The 18,056-nt window shown below is 44.8% G+C and overlaps 1 protein-coding gene across 1 annotated transcript in view; it reads right to left on the bottom strand.

Annotated features, from left to right (window-relative positions):
• The window catches only part of LOC147725583 (pantothenate kinase 3-like), a 103,664-nt gene that overhangs the window by 65,488 nt on the left and 20,120 nt on the right, over positions 1 to 18,056 (bottom strand). Inside the window, exons 2-4 of the mRNA XM_086964280.1 lie at positions 15,987 to 16,339; positions 14,682 to 14,935; positions 14,377 to 14,553 (exon numbers count right to left, since the gene is read on the bottom strand). Of these exons, the coding sequence (XP_086820406.1) occupies positions 14,377 to 14,553; positions 14,682 to 14,935; positions 15,987 to 16,339 (784 nt within the window). The remainder of the gene's footprint in view (positions 1 to 14,376; positions 14,554 to 14,681; positions 14,936 to 15,986; positions 16,340 to 18,056) is intronic.

Consider the following 18,056-nt stretch of genomic DNA (forward strand, 5'->3'; position numbering starts at 1 on the left):
CATCCCCGGTCTCTGCCCAAGATTCTAGGGCATGCTTAAAATCGTCCTTGGTACTTAGTCCGGTGGTAGCGATACCTAGTTCGATGCAGAACTGCTTTAGTTCACGATGGCTGTATTCCTCTAGTTTTTCCATTTGGAACTTCTCAGTTGATCCGCTCTCTTTAGTCGACATTGTTGTTCGTTGTGGGGTGAGCTACTCTCTGTACGTTATGCGGTGATTCGGATCGCGCCGCTGGCCACCAATGTTAGACGGACCGGGAGGGTCGGCCGAGATTACGGGGAGAGGTCTCCAGGGAGAGCCGTCTCCAACGACTGTACAGGTAAGTAACTTCCCCCCCACAGACGGACACCACACAAGATTGAAGGTTAACGAGACTTTATATGCAATTCTTAGGTTACGTCGTTATGATACAAGGAGGTCTGGACTCAGGGGTCCCCTCGGTTCTGATCTCTGGTTGAGGAGAAAGGGTAGCGGGACAGTCTTAGTTACCAAGGAGTTAAATAGCTCTCAATCCTCGAGCTCGGCGTGGTTGCTGATCGGGCCGTGGAGGAGCCAAGCAGGTCCCGAGATGGATGAAGGATGGTCGACGGGCCGTGGAGAAGCCAAGCAGGTCCCGATGAAGATGATGGTTACAACGGTCCGCGGCCTCGCCAGCAGATCCGGACGACGGTGAAGAATGAAGGTTACGACGGCTGTGGCAGCGCCAACAGGCAGGACGATGGTGCACAGGACAGAGCTACGGCAGCGCCAGTAGTCCGTCCAGGATGAGTTCCTCTTACGTCTCTCGACTCCAAGATACAACTGACTTCCTGCTCTGGAGCTGCCCCAGTTATAGGGCTGGCGTGCTTTGATGTCCGGACCCTCGCACTTGGAGGTCGGGAGGTCCGGGATGAGGGAGTCCAGACACCCAGCAGGGGGGTGGAGCCAGCGCCCGGGGGGGCGATGGGCGAGCGGCACTGGGCGGGGGGAGAGCCATCGGCACCTCTTTCTCCCATTGACTTGCCAAGTAGCCCGCTCACCTCCTGGGTGGAGGGTGGTGCCGGATTGTCTGAGGCTGGGCTAGGCCCAGGGTTGAGGTCGATCGGGGGCCAGGCGGCCTCGTGGCGAGGTGTCCAAGATGGCGGCCCGGGCTGGGTGCATGGGCCGGCAGTGGATCGGACCCACGAGGTTATCATGTTCGAGGGCAGGGGTCCCTGAGGGGACGCAGGGCGTGCAATGGTGGTGTGTGGTGCTTGCGTGACTGGGCTCGGGCCTGGTCGAGCCGGGGGAGAGCGGCCCGTCATGTGGCCTGTCCAACAGTGTGTGTATGTGTCCTGGAGTCTGTGTGTATGCGTGTGTGTGACGGGGGGGGGGGTTGCCTGTCTGGGTGCCTGCGTGTCTGTGTAAGTGTAAATGCGTGTGCGTGGAGCCGAGAGGAGAGGGGCTGGTGTGTGTGGAGGGGTCTCTGTGTATGCGTGTAGGTGACGGGGGTGTGCCTGTGTATGCGTGTGTATGTGCGCATGCGTGAGTGCTGTGTATGCGTGTGGCTGTGATGTGCGCATGCGTGAATGTTGGTGCGCGTGCACGGAGCTGAATCCAGCCAAGGATAAGCTCGTCACAGTTTCTTGTCCCTCATTCCCCCGTGTCAGACAGCTTTAAGTCTCCAGCCTGGACGCATCCTTCGGATGCGATGTCCAGGCGAGACCTAAAAACCACTCGGATCATATCGAAGGCCATCTTAGCATCTAACACCACAACAGCCTTCTCCTAAATATATTTTGCCCTTCCAAACACTCCACGCAGACGTCTCAGGCGAAGCGCAGTATTTCTTCCAGGCATGAATCCTGATTAATCAGCATGAAATAATGCATGGAGCACTGAAGCCAATCTGGTTGCTAGCATCTTTGCAAGAATCTTGACCTCAGCATTTAACAAGGAAATTGGTCTAAGAGACGCACCTTTCCAGCGGTTTCCCAGTTTTATGTATTACAACAATGTTGGACAGTCTGACTATCTGGTAATATCAAAAAAATTAGCCCAAAATCTGGGTTCGGAGACCTGTCTTGTATAGTGGCTAAACACAAAATAATATTAAGTGTAGCCAAAAGCAGAAAGAAAAAATGTCTGAGTCGCCTCACTCACCGGAGTTTCCTCACGGTGACATGCTTCATCATTGGGGCCATCCCAGTTCTCTACGAAAAGGGGCGTACTACGACTTGCGAACTACGTAGGAGCACTTTAGTTGTTAAGGACTACGTGTGGTGCAAAAAAGTGTAGTGAGGTGGAGTGGGTGAGTAAGTGAATTTAAAAATACCCTGCCAGTGGGCCTCAATAATTTATTCTGCTCCTAGGTTGGTATATTAAAAAATGGGGTTTATACTGTGGACCGACCAACTATGGAGGTAGGTTCAGTATATGGTCAACATGTTTCACGCTACCACTAGCGTTTCTGCAGGACCATACAGGGACCAGCCCTGTGTATGCCACTCCTATAAACCTAAATCAAGGTTAAATTATCGATTAATGTAAAGAAATTATTTACAATGGTGAACGCTGCTCAATTTAAACACATGCGTGGTTCAAAGTACATACGCGGTAACTTACTGACGTATGTATTGCTCATTGAAGAACCTGTAAGGAAATTCATAAACAAAGTTTAAAAACACCTTACCCCTTTCTCTAGGAGATCGGGGACATGCAAGTCCTTCATGATGCACGTTTTCGATATATATATATATATATATATATATATTCACTGAAAAAACCATAGGTTTCACACCAGTTATAGTTAGGAATTCGCATTTAAAAAACCTATTAAATTCACTGACAAAACCATAGATTTCACACCATTTATAGTTAGCTGGAAATTTTACTGACATAAAACCATTGAAATTCCCACGTTATAGTTAGTTGGACTCACTATAACTTGCGCGCCTGTAATACACTGCTGATGACGTCACATATTACATCACTCATGACATGGTCAGTGACATCACTCATGACATCACTGATGACACCATCCAGTGAATGTGTGTCTTTCTGAAAAATAAATTTGTTTTATATATGTATTTGTAAAGGTCGATGGAAGAATAAATGTTTCAATAAGTGTGTAAATGGATGTTTTTTAAAAAAAAAATTGGTTGGGTAACTGGCTTATTACGTGTATCTTAGTGAATACATATATTAGCGAGTATTGTTTAAATATTTAAATGTTTGTATCAGTGTTTCTCTTTGTGTATAAGTGGCTGCAGGGGTTGGTGACTGACTCACTGTTTGTATGTGTTTTGAAGACAGCATATGTGCAGGACTGTATGGGTGGATGAGTGTGTATATGTGTGTGTTAGTGAGTGAATGACTGTCTCACTAGTGTCTTCATTAGTAACGACATATATTTTAATCTAGTATATGTGAGTATTGATGTATATAAGTGAGTATAGTATATATAGTGAGAGATTGTAGAAGTTCCTGTTTAAATAAGTATGTGTTTCTATAAGTGATTGTTTAAGAGAGTAAGTATGGGTAAGTTTCCTTAGAAGTAAGGTGGTAGTGTGTGTATAAATGTATATGCAAATAAATGGATGTTCAATAGTTTATTTGCATGTGTGAGTATGTGTGTGAGTAACTTTTGGATGACTGCTGATGTGTAACAGGATGTATAGGTGTATCACTACATATGATGAGTGAGTATATATATGAGTGACTATATAGAACTGTTGGTGAATGAGTGGATGTGTATATAGATGGTGGAATTACTGAATTGGTTGTTGTTACTGGTTTGGGTATCTCCGTTTTTTTGAAAATGTTTGTTTCTATTTTTGAATATGTGTTTCAAGCGTTACATTACACTGAAATTAGGTCTGTCACTCTGTCACAAGGATGGTGTCATCAGTGATGTCATGAGTGATGTCACTGACCATGTCATGAGTGATGTAATATGTGACGTCATCAGCAGTGCATTACAGGCGCGCAAGTTATAGTGAGTCCAACTAACTATAACGTGGGAATTTCAATGGTTTTATGTCAGTAAAATTTCCAGCTAACTATAAATGGTGTGAAATCTATGGTTTTGTCAGTGAATTTAATAGGTTTTTTAAATGCTAATTCCTAACTATAACTGGTGTGAAACCTATGTTTTTTTCAGTGAATTTCAAAGGTTTTTTAAATGCTAATTCCTAACTATAACTGGTGTGAAACCTATGGTTTTTTCAGTGAATTTCAAAGGTTTTTTTAATGCTAATTCCTAACTATATAAGACCTGAAAGCCCACCAGGAATCTCCAGTATGCGCCAGGGGACTGCATTGCAGAGAGGTGTAATGAAGCCACAACCCTTTTTACACCTCTCTGCAACGCAGCCCCCGTGCATGTTTGAAGAGGGGGAACTAATTCCCCTAGCATACTGGGGGCCCCTGGGGGCCAATTAGCCCACCTGGAACCTCCAGTATGCGCCAGGGGCTGCATTGCAGAGGTGTAATGAGACTATGCCCCTTGTTACACCTCTCTGCAACGCAGCCCACTGCCGCGTTTGCAGAGGGGGAACTAATTCCCCTAGCATACTGGGGGTCCCTGGGGTCAACTGGTCCACCAGGAGCCTCCAGTATGCGCGAGGGAGCTGCATTGCAGAGAAGTGTAATGAGGCCACACCCTTGTTACACCTCTGCAATGCAGGCCACTGGCGCGTTTGTAGAGGGGGGACTAATTCCCCTTGCATACTGGGGGTCCCTGGATCATATCTGCCCAAACACCGATATTCCGAACGATTGTAAATTACTTTTACTACTCTCTACTACTCACTCTCTGCTACTCTCTCTACTGCTCTCTACTACTCACTCTCTACTCTCTATTACTCACTCTCTACTCTCTACCTCTCTACCTCTCTCTTCTTCTCTCTCTACTAATCTCTACCTCTCTACCGCTACCTCTCTACCTCTCTACCTCTACACCTCTACCTCTCTACCTCTCTCTACACGCACACATATACACATATATGCATATATATATATATGCATATGCATTTATATATATGTATGTGTATGTATAAAAAAAACAACAAAACATTTTTTTGTTTAAACAGCTACTTTTAAAACTGTCATTCTTTTTCCCCATGGTACGCTCCCCGGTACGCTTACCGGTGCGCGTACCGGTGCGCGTACCGGGCGCTCACCCCGCGAAAATCAAAAAAATGTTTTATTTTTTTTTTGCTCCGCGGGGCCCTTTTATGGCCCCCACATCAAACCTAGGGGGTCAAGGGGGGTCTACTCTGCCCCCTTATGGTCATTTCCCTCTTTGTTTTGGCCACCTCTCGTGTCTCGATCCTACCGAGACACAAGATGGCGGCCGCTCCGGACTGTTTAGAATGTTTACAGACACCCCAGAGCCAATCAGCTTTCTGCGCGCAAGTCGCGGTAAGCGCCCGGTGCGCGTACCGGTGCGCGTACCGGAGCGCGGCTATAGATATATATATTTTTTTGAACCTTAATTACTCAAAATCCACTGGAGCACATATCTTGAGACATAGCAAAGGCACATCGGGCTACCAGTCCCTACAATTTTGCCAAGTTTGGTGGAAATCCATTCAGCCGTTCGGGCTAAAAGTGAAATCGACCGCCCTATGGAAATTAACATGGGGAAAACGCGTTTTGGGACCCCCCTTTTATCTCGGCCCCCGCTTGACGAATCCCCCCCAAACTTTCAGGGAAGGACCGGAACGCCGCGAGGCCATTTTGAGGAAATTTTGAGGCAGATTCGTCAACCGGCGCCAAAGTTATTCCAAATAGAATTTTGAGATTTAACATTGAAAAAAATCCTAACTATAACTACCTACTGGCGACCGCCAGTAGGTAATATATATATATATATATATATATATATATATATATATATATATATATATATATACATACATACTCTATATGGTGCAATTTGCCCCATATTGGTAAGTGCAACCTCTCGGGTCCAGCGTGTGCTGAATAAAAACACGCAAAGTGATTGTGACGTGAAATACCTGTACAAACACTAAGAAGTGACTAACCGTGACAAAGACGGTGAACAAACACTACATTTAACACATAAATAAAAGTAGAATCTCAATATTTACATTTGTGGGTGCTTAATAGCACTTCATGGTCTCTGAGAGGGGCGGTGTCGCCTCGGTGGAAGCAATGCTGCAATTACGGGATTGATAAAGCGCGGTTAGTTTTTCAGAAAAAACTAACTGAAGTTTATGCGAGCGGGCACCCACTAGCACGGTATTTTTAAATTCACTTCCTCACCCACTCCACCTCACTACACTTTTTTGCACCACACATAGTCCTTCACAACTAAAGTGCTCCTACGTAGTTCTCAAGTCGTAGCACGCCCCTTTTCGTAGAGAACTGGGATGGCCCCAATGATGAAGCATGTCACCGTGAGGAAACTCCGGTGAGTGGGGGGGACTCAAGAAAGAAATTTTTTCTTTCTGCTTTTGGCTACACTTAATATTATTTTGTGTTTAGCCACTATACAAGACAGGTCTCCGAACCCAGATTTTGGGCTCACTTTTTTCATATGACACTTTAGGAGGGCGACCTCTTCTTAAGTACCTCCATTTCCCTCTGGTTATACATATCTGGTGATTGCCCCCATTTATTGAGAAAGTCTAAAAATGGGGAGACTTAGAGGCAGTAAGCTTATACAATTCGATCGGGAGACCGTTTGGACCCATAGCTTTCTAATGGCCTGTATCACTTCATTCTCTGTATGGTCTGTCTCTAAACACGCTCTGTCTGCATCCCCTAAGGAAGGCATCGCCAATGTGGACAATAGCTCCCTTGCATCATCCGCTCTGGTACACGGCAACCGTGTGTATAGCTGGTTATAGTATGCTACAAAAGCATCTGCTATCCCTTCTCTCTCACTAACCGTAGCCCCCCAAGTCCATGATGATCTCAAATGTCCATCTAAAGGCCGCCTTTCGCCTATCTAACCACACCAGTAGCTGTCCCGCTCTATCACCCACTTCATAGATGTGATGTTGGGTCGCCAAATGTTTAGCTCTAGCAGCCTCTTCGGCAATTACTTTATATTCTTTCAGTTTACACTGCAGTCTATGTCAGGTTACCATGTGATCGGATAAAAGCAGCTCCGACTAATTTCTGGACCTCTTTTACAAATGCCTCCAGCTGCTTTGATTTCTCCTTTCTATGACATGCTATGAATGAAACCCCTTGGCCTCTTACCACTAGTTTATATGCCTTCCATTGGATCTGGGTTGATTCTACTGAGCCCTCGTTTTCCTCAAAATAATAAAATGTGGCTTTTTGCAGGCCAGCACGAATATTTGGCACTTTAAAGTACCAAGGATTGAGTGGCATCACACTGTTCCCAGGCAGAGGTTTTTTTTTACCATAAAATGCATATAGCAGGGAATTATCCAAGATCACTATCGAGACGAGTCCAACCACTCCAAAAGTCAGAAGCTGGCCAGCCAGTCCGAACAAATAGTCTATATGAGATAGACTGCCATGCACGCTTGAGTGAAAGGTAGACTGCTGGAGTAATGGATAGCGCACCCGCCATACGTCTATCTGGTCCATCGCGGATAGTGCTAGTGTCTTCGCAGTGGGGTCTCTCTTCCTTGCCGGCCAACGGTCTAGGTCACCACTAAGTGCTGCATTACAATCGCCCTCAATGAGCATCTCTCCCAGTGGACCAGTGGTAAACTAACAATAAGTGAACCTAGGTCTGAGAGTGTAGAGTCTGGATGGCGGGGGGGGGGGGGGGCGGCGGGGGGGGGGGGCGGGTGCTACCAGTATGTAACCCCATCTATTGAGCGCACCGTAGGTAGTTTCCTGCAGGTACGTTTCTTGCAGCAGGGCTATATCTGGTGAATGGAGTTTTGTAAAACGACCCCTCTTTTAATTTCGTCCTCCAGACAATTTACATTGCAAGGATTTTAAAGATGTAGGGAGTTTCAATCTTATACACGGTATGTTGCACAGATTGTGTTTAAATTCTACGGTCAGGACTATGACCGCTCTAGAAGAGTTCCTCTGTCTCAGCACAGAATGCTCAAGAATAGCTGGGGTGCCCTTTTCACATGCCCACATAATTACCCAGGAGAGGTTTTGAATTGTTTTGGCCAATAGATTAAAGCACGTCCCAAAGATTGTCGTCGCGGTCATCAAGCTACACTGTCTATAAAACAAATAGAAACAAGTAACGATCCCCTTAAACACCCTCCCACTCCCTGCAATGTGGACTTAAACGGCCAACCTCACCAACTTTGTAGAGTGCCTACGTACCCTATACCTCATGTCCTGATGTATGGGATCGTGTCCCGGCCAACCATCCACCCTATACAACCCCTTCGTATAACATAGAAAGTGTTGCCCACACTGCTACAGTTCAGTCAGGGTGCTGCAAGGCCCAGGGGTCTCTTCGTCCTCTTTTCGGATTCAGCAGATCAGTGCGGCAGACAAGGGTAGGCCCACTACTCGGCACCCCAACCCCCCACAGTTCTGCTTTGCAAAAGCCCACAGGTGGCTCAGTTTTATAATTAGCAATTCCGATTATAACACTTTGTGTCTCTTTTAAGCTTAGAGGGCCACAAAACATCTCAAAGTCTCAAAAGATCGGAGTAAAGACACACTACGACCGTGCAGTCTCAGAAGGTTTGTCCTCCGCCACATCTTTCTCTTGATTCAGTTGTGGGCTAGTTGCCGCTTCTCCTTCTTGCTACTTTGACGATAAACGCTCCAGTGTCTATCCCCAAGATTCCGCCAGCCAACCAGCCAGTTACAGGCCTCCTCAAGAAAGTCGAAAAACCAAGTTTTGCTCTGCGCCACTACTCTAAGTTTGGCCTGGAACAACATTGCGTATTTAAATTCTTTTCCCCCCTAGTACTCTTAACTTCCAGGAAGGAAAGCTGCGTTCTTTGAACTTTAGTCGTGAAGTCCGGGTAAAATGTGACCGTTGTGTTTTCATACTTGGTTGGGGAGAGTGAGCCGTCGGCAGTATCACATCTCTGTCCCTGTAGTTAAATTTTAAATATCCTTGCCACAATAGGATGATGAAGCGCTCCTGGTCTCAGGAGCCTGCAGGAACTCTCAGGGCCCGCTCCTTGGAGAAGTAGTTTGATAAACCACGTGGCTGCAGTTGCTTTACTGCAAGATCTTCAACAAAAAGAAGGTCAGTGTCTGGGCCCTCCGCTTGCTCAGGTACCCTCAGGACTCTGACATTGTTTCTACGTGCGCCTCCTTCAAAGTCTTAAAGTTTTGCCTCTAGAGTGATAGTGGTAGCCTGCCGCTTTTACTTGGTCTTCAAGAGTTTTAGTGGTAGTCTGAAGTGTAGCGATAGAGCTCTCTGAGGTCTTGACTCGGATGCCAAGATTGCGAAGGTCTGCTTGCATCAGAGGTCACGGTGTCAATTTCATTTTGCATTGCGGATCGGACCCCCTGATTTGCCGCCATTATATCTTGCAATGTAAGGGCCTCCCCCTCTGCGGCCGGTACGCATTGTTGCCCATCCTCCCCGGCCAGTGAGGCGTCCGACTTGGGTTGCGCAAATTTGTCAAGCTTCGTTGAGGACCACTTGTGTCCCGATATCTTGCTTACCTGAGCCTGCGTATCATTACTGTCGTCTCTGACGATAGTGTACTTCCGTCCTTCAGGGTCAATGAGCGGCTGGGACATATATATCGGACATTATTTGTGGGAAGCAGTCGGTGTGCTTAGGTGTCTGGCCACCTTTGAAAAAGTTCTAGGTAGAACGAAACGCGTCAGGAATGCCATGCTGAAAACACCACGAATAAAATGAAAATGAACAACAAGTAATGCTACGAGTGAGGCTCACCTTTCTTTTGGAGTGTGTGGAAAATGTTGTTTCGGTTGGACCCGCCAACGAGCGACTCACCACCACAAGAGCGCCACCATTGCCTGCCTCGGACCACTGTTTGCAGCTCGTGAAAACGTTCATAGGGCAAGTCGGTGCCGCTGGAGACTTCCCACCCCCCGGTATTGGATCCCCTGCAACCTCTGAAAATGGGACTGCTGGGGGAGTAGCGACTTACTGTTTGGAACAATATTGATACTGTGCCCACTGGAGGGAAACTCACGCACCGAGAAGCGGAACCACATGTCCCACAATGCATCTACAAAAGCATCCACTGGAGGATTTAAATTTAAGCGGACAATATCTGTGGGAAGCAGTCGGTGTGCTTAGGTGTCTGGCCACCTTTGAAAAAGTTCTAGGTAGAAGAAAACGAGTCAGGAATGCCATGCTGAAAACACCACGAATAAAATGAAAAACTGAACAACAAGTAAGGCTCACCTTTTTTCTTGTGGAATATATATATATATATATATATATATATATATATATATATATATATATATATATATATATATATTCCACAAGAAAAAAGGTGAGCCTTACTTGTTGTTCAGTTTTTCATTTTATTCGTGGTGTTTATATATATATATATATATATATATATATATATATATATATATATATATATATATATAGTCATGCAGTTCACTGGGACCAATCAAGGGTTCTTAACTTTTAGGCTGGAGGAATCTCTACATGCTACTCATCTGTTAACCTTCTAATGGTTACATTTTATAACAAATTAACAGGTTCAACTGAGCCGATTTGTGTGTGTTGTGCCCTGGGAGGGGCTCCTCTGACCTGTGCTGTGAGTTTTCCTGACCGCCACTAACCCCACTCAAGGTAGCTTCTGGACTCTGGCCTCGTCCCCCTCACTGTGTTCGGGATGGAACCTGGCATGGATCGTTCTATATGTGTACAGGGAAGAGGGGAGAGGACCCCCCCCCCCAAATGTCGCCAGACGTCAGCTTCCTAGCGGCGAGGAGGGGTCACCGTACCTATTAGCTCTCTCTCCCTAGCTACCTTTAGTCCATCTTGTTGGGTGAGCCTCAGAACGTCCAAGGCCCACGACAAATTGGAACTCGGCGATACCCTGTTCCCTGCAGCAATCCCCTGCCTCACTGCACCACTACAGTTGCCTCCAACTAAAGGATGGTCTTGTTCCGCCATTACAGACCCTCCGTAAGCATTCATCTCCGGCAGCCGGCAAGACGACTCCTCTCACTGGCCTCGGTCTGCCGGCACTTCAATGGAAACAGGTCGCCGTCCACCATGTCTTCAACTTGTTTTCCGCCCCAGGGGACTGTGGACGCAACGTCTTCACCCACAGCCCTAACAGTTCAGGGCCTTACTTTCGCCGCCTCTGATCGAGCAGCGCCTCCAGTGCTCTTCTCGGGTGTGTACTCCGGATATGGATCAATTTCCCTTACGTAGGCTGCACCATGCAGCAGCACTCATGTCCGAAGACTCTCTCTCACGGACCGGCCCTGGAGTCGAGGGCCTGATCAACCATCTCAGGGGGGCCACCGGACAACACCGTTCTCCACGCAATGTGGTAAACTGATATTTGTTCAGATATTTTGGGGTTTTACGTGGCTGGCCTCAGGAGCTGGCTTACAGTGCGGCCATCTCGGTTGGAACTAGCCACGGCCCCCATCAGACATAGTTTAAAGTAGTTGGTAACTTTTTAAAGATCTTTAAAAAAATTACGTTATTTTCTAAATTACTTTACATTTTTGTGTTCAAAGTATTTTATTGAGTGTATAGACATAGTAATATGACATGCAATACAAGTATAAGGTTTGCTATAATACAAACATTACAAGTAGATGTATCCAATGCCATATACATGTTACAAAGAATTCTTCTCACATACACTAAAGTATATAGGGAAAAAGGACTTAAAAGTAGGCTGAACCAGAATACGAAAACGTAGGTAGGAGTAGATAAACCAAGGGCTATGTATAACAAAGGGTCTCCACATTCTAGGATGTTCGTTATGGAGTACACAACACACCTAAAGTATCATGAATATCAGAAAAAAACACTTGCAGGAAGGAATTATAAACCATTAAGGGGAAGAGGAGAGTGTGATGGAGGAGGGGAGCTATTCAAGAGCAGATGAGAGGGTTTGGGTAGACCCTAGGTCAGTAGTGTGTGAAAGTTATCCAACTTGAAGCTTTCTAGAGAGCACCTAATAGCGCTAGATTGTGAATGGAGATGCAGAGAGCGTGCCCCTCTAAGGTATGAGACACACGCCCACCAAGTGTGGTGAGAAAGATGATTGAATGATTTCCACTCAGAAAGAATAACTTTCACTGCAATAGTAAGGAGGAGATAGAAAAAAGCCACATCGTTAGCATGGGGTCCTATAGCGTTCTCTGAGGCCCAGGGACATAAAGCTATCACATTAAAGCATAAAGTTATGGGGAAGTGAAATATCTCTGAAAGTCTGTCGTGGATTGCACACCAATATGGGACCAAAAGTGGACTATCAATGAACATGTGTTTGTGTGTGCCAGAATGCTGGTTGCAGTTCCAACATTTATCAGAATCTCGTAAGTACAGTTTATTTAGTCAGGCAGGGGTGCACTGGAGTAGGTGCATTGTGAAGAGTTTGGATTGTATGAGAGATGGAGCGATTTTATTATGTAAAAGCAAGACTACCAATATTTCGCCATTGCTCATCAGAAATGTGCTTGAAGACATCAGGATGGAAGTGATGAGCCCATTTGGTGTAGAGAATGGAAGGTTATGATGCGGGCTGGTCTGATAAGAATTTATAGATTCTACAGGCAATATGCATCGAGTGCTGCCAACTTGCCAGGGTTAAAAGTAGTAATGGGTTTTTGGTGGGAGTGAGTTTGAGAGTTTCACATTTATTTTAAGGAAACTATGTTGAAACTCCATGTTGAAGAGGCTAAAGGTCGAGAAGGGAATCGGGTCATCATTGGTGACATATAGATGTCTGGTCAATGTAATGCCGTTGGAAGCCTATGTTTCTGCAACTTGACTGTCTAGCTGTTTTAATTTTAGGGTTAGCTAGAATTATGAAGAGGTTCCGACAGTCTTTTGTCCACCAATTTCAAAGCATTGACAGTCTATAAAGATTTGCCGGGAGTGAGACATAGGAAGTTTTGATATTGTAACAATAGAGCAGGGACTAAATGGCGAGCATATATTGCGCTCAATCTCCAACCATAATGGGGGCCGTGGTATATCCGATGTTAGGCAAAAAACTCCCTGGGAAGCCAAGAACGCAGATTGTTAAAGTTTCATATCCAGGAGGAGGCACCCTCTGAGAGGTGGAGTTTTACAAAGAGATTTGTAGGACATCCTCGCCCTTTTATCGCCCCAGAGGAACTTAGAAGTAATTTTATCCATTTACTTGAAAAAAGAATTGAGAGTTTTAGCGGGACCATAGCAGATACAAAATTAACTATTGAATTGACCATCATCTTGAGGTCAAGAGATGAACGTCGGGGACCAGGAGGATTAAAGATGTCTAACTTTGGTAATCGTTTGTGATTCATTATATTGCACTGTCTCCATTAGGTCTCCACAAAACCAGATACCTTAGTATTTAAGACATTTAGGCTGCCATTTGAGACCAGAGGTGCCCAAGTGTGTAGGAAAACATATTTAATTTAAGGAGAAAACCTCAGTCTAGTCTCGATTTAATGTGTACCCAGAAACATCAGAGAAAGAATGAATGATACTGGTAATGCTTGGAATTGTAGATTCGATATATTTAGTGAAGATCAGTATATCATCGGTGTAGGCTGCAACTTTTTTAGCCGAAGTAAGGGATCGATAGCAAGCAAGAAAAGTAGAGGAGAAAGAGGGCAACCCTATTGTGTGACTTGGTGTAGGTCAAAGTACGAGGATGTAGAGGCATTTATTCTTGGGTTTGATTTGCTGTTGGCATTTAAGGCCATGAACATAGTAATGAGAGTCTCCAAGCCTATGAGATTCCAAAACAGCATGCATAAAAGGCCTTGAGACTTTATTAAAAGCCTTATCGGCATCAAGAGCGATCGCCGCTGTGGGGAGTGAGAACATACAGGACTTTGAGTATGTGGCAAAAAGCCTACTACTTTTCTTTGAATAGAACAACAGAGCAAGAGAAAATGACAGCTGTTCATGCTGCTTTTACAGCCCTACATCTAGTCATTTTGCAGTCACTAAGAAGCAAAATTATTTCAGACAGGATGTACCATGCTCATCAGGTAAACGTCATCTGTCAAACGTCTGTTGGGTTTCATATGCTAATTTAAGTATATTATTATACATTCTATTTAAAAGAAGAAAAAGAAATATTCCAAACAAGCAAAATTTAAAAAAAACAGCACAATGTGTAAAGATGCAAAGCCCCTTCCTCCCCAAAGGATAAAATGGCTGCAAAAAAAGCCTTCACAAAGCAGCAGATTAAGAATTAAGAAAAATAAGTTGTCATCAAAATAAGTAGTGTAAAATTGGAGTTGCAATTACATTAAAAGATATCTATAGATAAAAACAGGGTGCGTACCTTGATGCAACAGCATAGCCTGGCAATCCAAACCGTTCATAGTCCCCTCCGTAAATGTCGCGTACAAGCTTATCCACTTTGGTGCTATCCCCATTTGAGGCCATTTCAAGAGCTTCTTCAAATGTTGAACAGCCAGTCAGCAGACAGCACAGACCGAAGAATGTGCCTCCACCGAGACTGGAACACAGAATAATAGAATATTAGCACATCCAAGCAGTAAAACCACTATTTCTATACCAACAGAACCACCTACATTTGACCTAGAGCTACAAGAGGTTAACACATTTATAAGATTGTGCCCTTACCTAGTCCCTGTTACCCGCTTATAATTGTCTTTGGAATACACAGCCAAGATGCTAACCCCTGAGCCAATATTCACCAGAAGGAGAGGGAATGGATTCTCCAGGTTGTAAGCTATCTTCTGACACTTAACAGGGTCTCTTGGATTTTCGAGGTAGTAGCACTGAGACTGTCCATTGAAGCCAATAGAGTCAATGTACAGAACTCCTTTGATCAAGCAATCTAATTCATCTAGTTTGTGCAGTTGGAGGTCACTGACCTGTCAAAGAGAAAAGATACAGGTTACTGTGCAGGAACACTTCACATAAAGTGACAATACTATGGATTGGACAGATGCGCATTATAATCTACAGGAATCTTAGTAATTTTCTGCTGAGGGACTAAGTTTAATGTGATGGATTTTCAACTACAGGACTATTGAGCATGTAATGCTACCCTCGCAAACATTTCTAATACAGTGCATCTTTCACTGAGATGACCATGACTTGTTTCTGAGCTCCAGTAAAGTTTTACATGTTCTGTTCTAGCCCTTTGGTGCACCTAATAAACTGTGAATAGTTAACCAGGAGCACTGGTAACCAGAGGATTACTCCACCGCAGTTAACATCGGCTCAAGAGGTGGTCCTTGCCAGCTCGAGGAGTCGTGGGGATGTTTTGTTGATGTAAGAGGCTCCGGCTCCACAAGGACGGAACCAGGAGTCTGAGACGAGACTTTGTGCTACAGTCATCTTTGGTAACAATTCCATTTTTATCTATCTCCGTGTAGAGCTGAAACTCTAGCACTAAAAACTGCACTACGACCAGACTGTGCCGACAATTTGGAAATTTATCATTTTTAAATGAAAAAATATGATATCCTACAAAAACGTTAACTATCAGATGTACCCATTCTGGCAAGATACTGTTTTTAACTCTGTTCTAGTTACGCATAGCTATCTTTATTTAGTAGGAATTTTTATGAAGTTCTGTGGGACAAGACAAGTGCGCTACAATCGTTCAATCACAAATGCTAGTTAACTTTCAAGTAACACATCCCGATCCATTATCAGAACCCACCCGTTATTCGCCTCCACCCAGTATGTTGCCTTACTCCATACACTGCGGCTCTCTGCGAAACTCAGGTGCTCCATCCACCATGCCACAAGTACACCGATTCATTCACTATTACACAGGGTGGTGTCTGTAAAGTAGGTGTCCAATGTAATGATTTAATATAGTAAAGAAGCTACAGCATTAAAAAAAGATGCATCTGAAACTGCATGGCTATGACGTATTGCAGTAAGGGTAGTATACAAGCAGAAAACTCATACTGTGAGGAAATCTTCTTCGAATTTGTATGCTCCGCCTCCAGTCGCGCACAAGTACGTGTGCAGGCTGGAGAAGTGCTTGTCTCTGGCCATCAGCAGAAACGTCGGCATGTCATAGGTGGGGAAGCGGATGAAGTGGAGGTTGCCTTTCCGTCCGCACAGGGTGAGGTCCTTCAGCTCATGGTGCACGTCCCGAATTCCCGTGATTCCATAGGCCACATTGGAGGTCAGATACTTCCGGATGCTCTTCAGGTTTTCCACTTCTTCTTGCTCCTCCTCTGCGGTGATATCTTTCGGCTCAAAATAGACCAGCTTGACCAGTGTTCCTCCAATATCCAAGCCGAACCAGGGGAAAACTGGAAACAAAAGGAGATTATTTCCTTTAGATGACTAAAGCAATCATTTGACTTGCCTACATTTCAATTAAGGTTGGCAGATGTCACAAGATGCTGCTCAGTAACCCCATCTTAAGACAGTCTGCAAAAGATGGAAAATGTGGCGAGAACAGGGAGCAGATTACTTGCCCAGGTGGACATTTCACATCCAAAAATTTAACGAAACTCTGCATTTGCACATTTAACTTTTTGGGATACTCCTTGGCTGGATAAAGTTTTCTTTTAAATAAAATATACAACACCACACTTACATTTGCAAAGGAAACCCAACAGACGTTCGACAGCTCACCAGAAAAGCAGGTTAGTTCTAGACTTCTGCTAAGAAGATATTTTTTTTCCAGAAACATCAATTAAATATGCGATGTTCCCTCCGCAGGGCTATGAACTCCTGTTTTTGATATGAATACATATGCTAGCATTTCCTGCGTGGACATTCCCCTCAATTTGGGGATTAACACCCACAAACTTAAAGCTGGGAAATTCACCTTTCACATGAGTGCCCATCGCGGAACACTGAACAATTTCTAAATCCAAACATTCCACAGTACTAGCTAAATAGTGGGAAATCCTTTGTGAATTGGGCACGAACTAGTCATGAAAATATAGCATGTCAGTTGCCAGTATATCAATTAATTTGGAAAAGGCTTTTGAAACAGTCCTTTGTGCCTTCATGCACCAAATATTGCACAGGCAAGAATTTGACCCTTGCTTTTTTAACTATCCGGCCCTACTCTACACTGATCCATGGGGTAAGGTGTAGTTTAATGGGGTGTTGTCCAATCCCTTCCCAGTGTCGTGAGGAAGGAGTGCAAATTAACAGCACCCATTTGCTTTAGTGATCAAACTCCCTGCCAACTTATTCCGCAATTGTCTGGGATCGGTTGAATTGGGAGGGGGGAGTGCATGGAGAACAGAGTATCCCTGTATGCTGATGGTCTCTAGATATATGTGCAGCACCCCACCCACTCACTACCAGTTTGATGAACATGCTGGCGGTGTACGCAGACGCCTGCAGACCTCACGCGAACTTTTACCAAGTGATTCCTGAGATGGTGGCTATCACTGGCCTCTAAGTGGCTACTGGCCACTTCCACTACTTCTGTGTGAGGTTTTACATATGGAAAGGGAGAGCAGGGAACCTAATGCTTGGCTGGGTCTCCTGGTCTCTGTCTATTATGAGTCGCGAAGCATTGTTTGAAATGTCATGTTTGTGTTTCCTGCACCGAACTGCGCCCTCAGGGCAGGAGTGGCAGACACTGGAAGGACAAAGTTACAATTCTAACTCCAACCCTGGAATACTTGAGGAAAGCGCAACCTCCTCCTCCGTCCTCCTTAGCCCCTCTCTCCAAAATATTCCGGGAGGATTATTCCAGTATTGGAATATTTTGGGAAAAGTTATAAATTCCCAAGGATTTTTAGAAAGGGTTTAAATGAGGTAATTTTGAATTGCAGAAAGTGCTGCCCTGAGGGCGCACCTCAGGGCAAAAAACTAGGACTACCTTTAAGAGGATTACAATCACCCATTTTCTTTGCACTTTACATTACCCCTATTTAATGCCATAAACGTTTTTCAATACAGTGCAAACAACGTTAACTCTATTTCTTAGGACAGGGGTTGCATCTGATAAATGCACTTAACCCACATTTGGCAGCGGCTTGGCATACCCGACATCAGGCT

This window comes from Lissotriton vulgaris, chromosome 3_2 (assembly GCF_964263255.1).
Source record: "Lissotriton vulgaris chromosome 3_2, aLisVul1.2, whole genome shotgun sequence".
NCBI lineage: Eukaryota > Metazoa > Chordata > Amphibia > Caudata > Salamandridae > Lissotriton > Lissotriton vulgaris.